The sequence below is a fragment of the Hirundo rustica genome, chromosome 13, assembly GCF_015227805.2.
Source record: "Hirundo rustica isolate bHirRus1 chromosome 13, bHirRus1.pri.v3, whole genome shotgun sequence".
NCBI classification, from domain to species: Eukaryota; Metazoa; Chordata; class Aves; order Passeriformes; family Hirundinidae; genus Hirundo; species Hirundo rustica.
This window is the reverse complement of record NC_053462.1, coordinates 14,456,274-14,464,340: the sequence shown is the minus strand read 5'-3', so window position 1 is coordinate 14,464,340 and position 8,067 is coordinate 14,456,274. Positions and strand designations below refer to the sequence as shown.

Genomic DNA, 8,067 nt, shown 5'->3' with positions numbered 1-8,067 from the left:
CCCAGGACAGTGAGCAGGCAGCACCTGCATGTTCCAGAGGGACAAAGTGCTGGTGTGAGGGAATGGTGACCCCCGAGGCACAAGGATGCCCCGTCCCCATTAACCACACAAGGCAGCAAAGCATCCCCAGGAGGTGGGTGGGGAAGGCACAGGCTGTGCAGGGTGGTGGCCCTGTGGCACCTGGGAGAGGTTCAAAATGCTCTCCAGACCACGTTCAGGGCCCCTGGGTGATGCAGGGTCCCATCGCATCACTCTGATGGGAGACAGCCCAAGTGCCACCACCTGGGGCCCGGGTGGGTTTCCAGCCCCACTTTGGCTGTGCCTGCCCATCCCCCGGGTTTGGCCGCTGGGCTCTGAGCCTCACATCTGAGTGCCGGGGGTGAGCCAGGACCGGCTGTCAGGGAGCAGCCACAACCGCAGGATGCTGTAGTTCACCAAAAATTGCCTTTTTGCTGGGAACCGGCTGCCCTCTAGAGGCTCTGCCCCACTGTAAGGCACAGCCCTGTGCCCCCACTGGGCTGGGGACCCCGCTCCCTGTGCCAGCACACGGCTTTGCACGGACCATGTCCTTATGGATGATACCTTCCTGCGGGACTGACCACACCTGCTTGCCATGGACAGGTGGGAAGGGGTCGTTTTGAGTCAGTTTTGAGAAGGCTTTAGGATTGAACTGTTCTCAGTGTGGTGCTGCGGACATGGGTGTGCAGGGAGCTGCGGGCTGAGCTGTGCTGGGGAGACACACCTGGCATCGGGGTGCCCACCTCCTTACCTGCCTGCTTAAAAATAAAAATAAAATAAAATAAAATAAAATAAAATAAAATAAAATAAAATAAAATAAAATAAAATAGTTAAAAAGTCAGCAGCCCCAGGCACGTAACACCCGGCCCAGCTCCCTGCAGCCCCTGTGCCTCCCTGCAGCTGAGCCCCTCTCCCTGCTGAGCCCCATGGCGAACAGCCAGTCATTCTTTCCATTAGGAAATCCATTTTTCAGGAGCATATAACTCAGCTGTGAAATTTCACTCTTGGCTGAAACTTGGCTCAGCAGCAGAGAGACTGGGAAGGGCTGGACCCAGTGGCTGCAGGTGTGAAAAGTGCTTTTCACAATGAGCTTTTATAACTTGGGAGAAATGGCTCCAACCCCTGCTCCGTGTCTTGCCGTGTGGGCCTCAGTGTGAGCACTGGAGGGTAAAGACCAAACCAAAGCAGCCCTGGATGCCATCACATCCCACCTGGGGAGAGGCACATCCTGCCCAGGAGGGGCTGGGGACAGAGAGGAGAACTCACCCATGCAGCAGGAACAACACTTTTTCTAGAGAAAGGGGTAAAAAATAAATTTACATGTCCTCAGAGATCCATAAAACGTGGAGGTGGGATAAACACATAATCATCAGTATCATCCCAGTGAAATCCTGGTGGAGCTGGGGTAGAGAATGTACAGCTCCTTCTGATCAGCTGGAAATGCCCATGTGAAGAGGCCTCCAAATCTCTTATCACCACAGACTGTGAAACTATGTAAAAACAGCCAAGCAGAACATGCTTATTCCTGCACAGCAAAAATATCCAGAGTGATGTGCCTGTGGCTGGCAGGAAAGGGCGCTTGTCATCCCAAACCAGCCCCCAGACCTGCCCTGGGAGCCCCCCAGAGACACCACGCTGGGGCCCTTCTGAAAATCTCAGTAACACTTTTTAATATACAAGAATCAAAAGTACAGCAGTTTTACAATGTAGGAAAATTTCATACATACTATATAAACAACATATTTACATCAGAAATCACTAGGACAGTGGCATTTCTTTCACAAATATAAATTAATATTAATTACTGTTTTTAGTCAAGAGGTTTAAAAGTCCGTATTTTTACAGTAAGAGTCCTTCTCTCCCCAGAGGGGAGGCAGAGGTGGGGAGGAAAAGGGTGAAAGCAGAGTAATATTTTTGTGTGGATCACAAACCGTTCACGCGAGGACTTCAGCACTCGGTTCCGTGTCCATTTTGGTTGGGACCACATCGCCCATCCCCACAGCAGGTTTTGGTCTGCAGGATTTCCACCATGTGAACTCCTAACTTTACACCATTCCCAAAGAGGTCAGGTTGAAAAACTTTTTTTTTTTTTTTTTTTTTTTTTTTTTTTTTTTTTTTTTTTTTTTTTAAATTGAACCCCAGCAAGTTACTGCTTTTTCCTGCGAAGAGGCTGCAGGGAATCCTGCAGCTGCTTGGGAAGGAAGAGCTGTACCAGATGCTGACACAAACACCACAGGGAAGTTTATGGCTGTGGATGTGTCCCCTCTGATCCCACTCACGTCCCCGTGATTGTGTTTGGTTATGGTCCCTATGCTGAGGGGACATAAAATGTGTAAGTGTGTGTGTGCTCAGGGAAGATCTTCTCCCAAATCTCCTTCTCCAGCTTCACTAAAGCCAAACCCAGCTAAGACCCACCCACCATGAGTGGACATGATGTGACTTCAACATCAGGCTAAAAGTGACAGTGGCGACAGCTCTCCAGTGGATATGGGTAAAGCTTTTGCTGTCGCACGAGAAGGAAATCCCAACCAACCTCGTGCCTGGAACCTGGGATAAGCAGAAACCCCCACATCTTGATACAGAAAACGCCTCTTGCTGGGATCCAAAGTTTTCCTGACCAACCCTAACACCGGTTGGCCAGTTTTGCCTTTGCTACACGAGTATGGCACAATCTCCCCGCCGTGACGGCACCGCACCGTGACAAAATGAGCAATTCTCTTTGCCCCTCCAAGGTTGCTTCCATTTTCACATTAAAAGCGAATACCTCTGAAAAGAAAGGACCTCTTCGTTGAATACCACAGCCTGCAATCACAGCTTAGTGGGAAACGCCACGGAAAGGTGCTCCCTCCACACCTCCCACCCCTCCGAGGGGGACTGTGGAAGACTTGCCTTCACCTCGCCCTGCACAGGTAAACACAAGTGTAACACTTTATCAGGGCAGCAAGTGCCCCATAGGAAACAAAACTGCCCTGAATTTGGTGGAAATCTCGTAACATAAAAATAGAAGGGGAACAGAACACTTGCCGTGTGTCCCGTCAGAGCAGCGGGATCGGGAGGAGTGACGGCAGCAGGTTTCCAGGGATACACTGCACGGAGGAGTATTAGTGTCAGTTTGCATGCGCCTTCCAAGGCACTGGCTGGAGTCAGGAAGCCAGCCCTGAACACCCATCTGTCCTCAGTCTTTTGGGGAAGGGACATCACAGCTTAATAGGGTCAAATACTGGCATCTTCATAGGAGGCCCAGCTTCTGTGCTCTGCCAAATAGGAGTCTGGAACAGGCTGGTATTTAATACTGAGCTGCGGGAGGTGATGCAGCCCCAGCCTCACGCTCGGGGCGGCCTGGCGCTTGGGAGAGCGTTCTGGTCTCCAGGGAACTCCAGCCTGAAAAAATAATCACCCAAGGTGCTTCTGGCCAGCAGTATGTGCACAAGCAACCCCTCTCACCACACCAGTGTCCAGGACAAATGCTGGCCTGCACCAAATGCTGTGGTTTGAATATTTGGAGTGTTTGCCCTGAAATCCACTGAGCTAGGCTGCACATTCTTCTTTCCCCTCTGCCATGCTGGGCTCCAAGACATTTGCTCCAAGGATCTTTAGGGATCAGTCCTGAATTCCTCCTTCTCTTCCTGCTCACTGAGGTGCTAAGTCCTCAGGCTCATTTTCAATTCAGATAAACCAAAGTTCTGTAAGTGTAGGTACATTTAGCAATTCAGAGTCACTGCTGACTGCTGGAAAGGTGGCAGGAAGGTGACTATTCCCTGAATAGGGATCACTCCACTGGATTCCTATTTCACTTTGTTCTACCATCCCTCATCCTTCACTTACAGTAAAGGTTTGTAATCGCTGTTTTGTGAAGCACGAGAGAAGAGATTCGCCCAGAGACCAGAGACTTTAGTGGCAGAAGGATTAGGAGTTCCAGGATCTCCAGAGCCATCTTTTGATCTTGCACCTCCCAGCCAGCATCTGCTAGTTCCTGGACCACCTGAGCTGCCCATGCCAGAAGAGAAGAGCTTTGTGATGAATTCCTGAGCCCTGTCCACTGGGAAATACTGTTCTCACCCCAACTTCTTTCCTGCTGGTTAGAAGTGAAGCCTTTGCTAAGGAAGTTGGTCTTTTTTCCCCATATCCCAGCTCCCACTTACCCCCAGAGTCAAGATTTGCCAGTTCCCACTCTGGAGATGGGAGGAAGGTCCCCCCACCTCTTCTGTTGCAGGGGACACAAGAGCAATCAAAGCAGAGCCAGTTTCTTGAAATGGATAAAGACATGGAAATGATAACACGGCCAGGAAAGTGAAGGATTGTCGCCAGCATGGTTCCAGCTCCTTTGGAGTCACTCTGCAAGGACATCAAGTCCCTCTTTCAACCAAGTTTGGCTGCTGAGGGACTTTCCTGTCCCTCCTCCCATTGCCCCATGCTGGTGACAAACAAATCCCAGCCCAACCAGTTTATCCCCAACCCCAAAGCAGCATCTGTCACATAACATCAAGTCAGAGCAGGCACACAGCCTTCTGCACCATCCTAAGCAGCATCGATCTGCCTTCTCCTTCTGAGGAAACACTGGCTGGGGAAAATTCCCTTGGGTCCACTGGACTGAGGAAAACAAAAACTAAGCAAACAACGAGGCAGCAAGGCTGGTTCCATGACAGAACAGTTCAATGGTAAAAAAAGGGGAAAAGAAATGGGAATCTAAACCAGAATCAAGAACTAGGGAAAATCTTCCTCCACCCACTCCCCCAAAATCCTCCTTGACCCAGCCAGATGATAGCAGCATGTTCGGAGTTTCTCGTTGCCGGCTTGGAGAAAGCAGCCACCGTCGCACCGATCCCAGTATTTCAGACGTGCGCTTCCCCCCTCTCAGTCACTTTACGCTTTCCGAATGCTCCAGTTATAATCTGGATTGTTTTTCTGTTCCAATGACCTATCCAGAGGTGACCTGTGATCAAGAGGCGACTTGGAATCGTGGGGGGATTTCTGAGAGGGGGGCGAGCGAGGGTCCGACACGGCGGGGTGAGACGGAGGGAGGGGCTGTTTGTAATCTCCCAGTTTGTCTGTGTGGAAGGACCGGTAGTGGTCCGAAGGTCCTTGGCCGTGGTACCCCATGGGCGGCCTGTGGTCAGACATCCGCCGGAAATCCTGCTGGTGGTAGTTCTGAGGCCTGAAGTCGTCGGATCGCCGACGTTTGGAATCGTGGTGGTGCCTGCGGAGAGAAAAACGCGCCGAGATCAGCTCCCCGAGCCCGGCCTCTGCGCTCGGCCGTCCCCACCGACGCCCCCCGGCCCTGCTGAGGGGAGGGAGGGGAATCAGTCACCTGTCGTAGTAGTCCCGGTGGCCTCTGTGGTCTCTGTCGCTGTTGTACTGCTCGTAGGGCCTCTTGCGGGACAGGTTGTTTGGTCTGTAGTTGCCGGAGCTGCGGTGGGGATCCCCCCGCGACCGCCGGTCCCCGTAGTGGTGGTCCTTGTACCAGTGCTGCTCGTACTGGTGGTGCCGCTCCCCGCCCCACATCTGGTTGCTGTTGCCACCGTAGTTGAACTTCCGATCCCTCTGCCAGTCTCCTCGGTCTGCCGTGAGCAAAGAGCACCTCTGAGTCTGTTTCACGCTTTGCTTTAAGCCCATTTACTTCCCCCAGTTCTCCAAGAAATATTAGCTGTTGACGCCCCTCTAACTTTCTCCTCCCTGAGCTATGTGGGCCCCATTTTATTCTTTGAATTTCTTTATCGCTATTTCTTTACCATCCTCGCAAATCTTATTCTGTCCCATTCTTACGTTCTCTTCCTCACTACATCGCCGTGCTCTCCAGCCCAGCAGTAAGTACAGTGGTAGTGTATTTTCTATCCCATCACCTTCAAACCTGAGCAGTCACAAGTCCCAGAAGGATTTGTGTCCAGGAGCATCAGGTCAGAAGGGAAGGTTTCTCCTGCCTTGCCAGAGCTCACCTGTGTTGCTGAAATGTCTCTTGTTTGGATGGCCGTAGTTGTCCCGTGGGTGCCCGTGCATCTGCTGCTGGGTGTGGGAAGGGGGCATGTGGATCTTCTGGGAATGAGGATTGTGAGGCACGTGAGACTGGGACATCACGGAATCGCGGCTGGAGCCCGAGGGCTCCGGGCGGAACGGCTTCTTCATGCTGGACATGTCCTCCTTCTTCTTCTGCTCCTGCAGGGTGGAACAGAGGGATACAGCTCAGCTGCTCTCCCACCAAAAGATCTGGACTGTGAGCAATGGCCAGGCTCTGGATTTTCCTGATGGCGAGCCAACTCTGTGCTTCAAGAGCAGCACAAATGTGGCAGAGGACAGGCACAGTTTGGCAGCTCTGCTTCTACACCTGATCTCTACAGGGCAGCATGCCCAGGCTTTTCACTCCACAGGGCAACTGAACATCACATGCCACACCAAATAATGCTTTTGCTTGGTCAGAACAGCCAGGACAAAGTGACCAGAAATGCCACATGAAAAAGAAGGCAAATGCAATCGGACTGTTTAGATGTTGAGAAAACCACACACTTCCAACAACAACATCAAAGAACACCCACAGTAAGAGGCAGAAAGAATTGGCACTTCCAGTGCAGCAACTTTTAAGGACAGGAATCAAAGGGAAAGAACTTCAGCTCTCACCTCCTCCTCCTGTGATCTCTTCTTATGAGCCATCTTGTAGAGTTTGTGTAGTTTTCTGGCATCAAATTCTGTGAATTTTGACACAAATATCCACAGGTTCCTAGAACGACATGAACATTTTCTGTTAAGTGCTACAGCAGCATTTGAATTGCCAATGGCTTCTAAACCAACATCAAATTCATTCTACCCTCTCTGGAAAACACTCAGCTCAGGACAGGATGATCAGGAGGGCTGGAACCATGCTCTTTTACATAAAATAAAAAGGTTTGCAGTGGTTTATGTGATTCAGCTTTGAAATCAATTTTAATGAAACCAGGACAACTTGAAGACAAAACACTTGCCTGGGTCTGGTCGTGGAAGACCATCCCTGGAAATGGTCAATGTTCGGGCTGAATGGAGCTCTGAGCAACATGGTCTAGTGAACTGTGTCCCTGCCCACAGCAGGGGGTTGGAACTGGGTGATTTTTAAGGTCCCTCCCAACCCAAACCATCCCATGATTTTGTGATTCTGCAGACTGAGTGGACCAGAAAACACAAGATTTCAGGGGTTAAGTAAGAGGCAAATGGCACATCCATCCACAAAATAAACCAGCAGCCCCTAAACTACCATCTCAAAATATCTTAGACCAGCTAAGGAAAACAAAATGATCCCTCACCTTCTCCACAGCTTGATGTGATCCTGGTCAGTGTAGGCTTTAAGGCACTCAGAGATGCGATCACCAATTTTTAGGAGGCAGTTGCGCGTGTGCTCCAGCTGTTCTTGAACTGTCAGTCCCTTATCGGGCTTATCAAGTTGCTTCAGTGCTTTTTTGACTGGTCTCATCCTTTCCTTGCACTTGAAAGAGCAATAGAGAGGAGAAAGTGATTAATTTGGCAGAGGGCTCTACATCATCGCCCTGTTAATCGAAAAGAAGCTCGTTTAGCTTTATCTGGCCATTAGGCAAGGAGAAATCAGCTATAAAATAGCAAAATGTTAGACAAGCTGCAGACAGTAATCAGTATAAGACAAGGAGTCTCCCCACCCTCCACTGTCCCTGCCTTTTAGGGGGGAACAATTTGCTTTGCAAGCAGTAACCACTCATGGTCTGCCCCTGCACGGATCCTGGGACAGGCAGGGAAGTGTATCCAAGCCTCCACACACTGAACCAGCCAGCCCAGCTCAAAGACTGCTCAATCCTGTCCAATCCTATCTTTGGTCACTTTAATGTTTGCTTTTACCAAAACTGGCAGGCATGAGATGAAAACACCATGTTTTTCGGCCTGGGCACATCAACACCATGCACAGATAGGAAATCAGACAGGTTTTTTGACTGCCTGCCTGGATCTTTTGTGCATCACAGAAGGAAAGTTAAAGAAAAAGACCAAAAAATCCACAGGACCTGCAGCAAATACAGAGATTTGCATTGAGAGAACTGCCTTTAAGAAGTGGTATTTTAGCCA

General features: G+C 50.4%; 1 protein-coding gene across 10 annotated transcripts in view; it reads right to left on the bottom strand.

Annotated features, from left to right (window-relative positions):
* Positions 1 to 1,662: 1,662 nt before the first annotated feature.
* CHD2 (chromodomain helicase DNA binding protein 2) overlaps positions 1,663 to 8,067 on the bottom strand; it is an 86,675-nt gene continuing 80,270 nt past the window's right edge. For all 10 annotated transcript variants that reach the window (XM_040077071.2, XM_040077074.2, XM_040077069.2 and 7 more), the window contains 5 exons: positions 7,284 to 7,462; positions 6,628 to 6,727; positions 5,952 to 6,168; positions 5,327 to 5,576; positions 1,663 to 5,215 (listed from right to left, as the gene is read on the bottom strand). In XM_040077071.2, the coding sequence (XP_039933005.1) occupies positions 4,882 to 5,215; positions 5,327 to 5,576; positions 5,952 to 6,168; positions 6,628 to 6,727; positions 7,284 to 7,462 (1,080 nt within the window). In that variant the 3' untranslated portion in view covers positions 1,663 to 4,881. The remainder of the gene's footprint in view (positions 5,216 to 5,326; positions 5,577 to 5,951; positions 6,169 to 6,627; positions 6,728 to 7,283; positions 7,463 to 8,067) is intronic.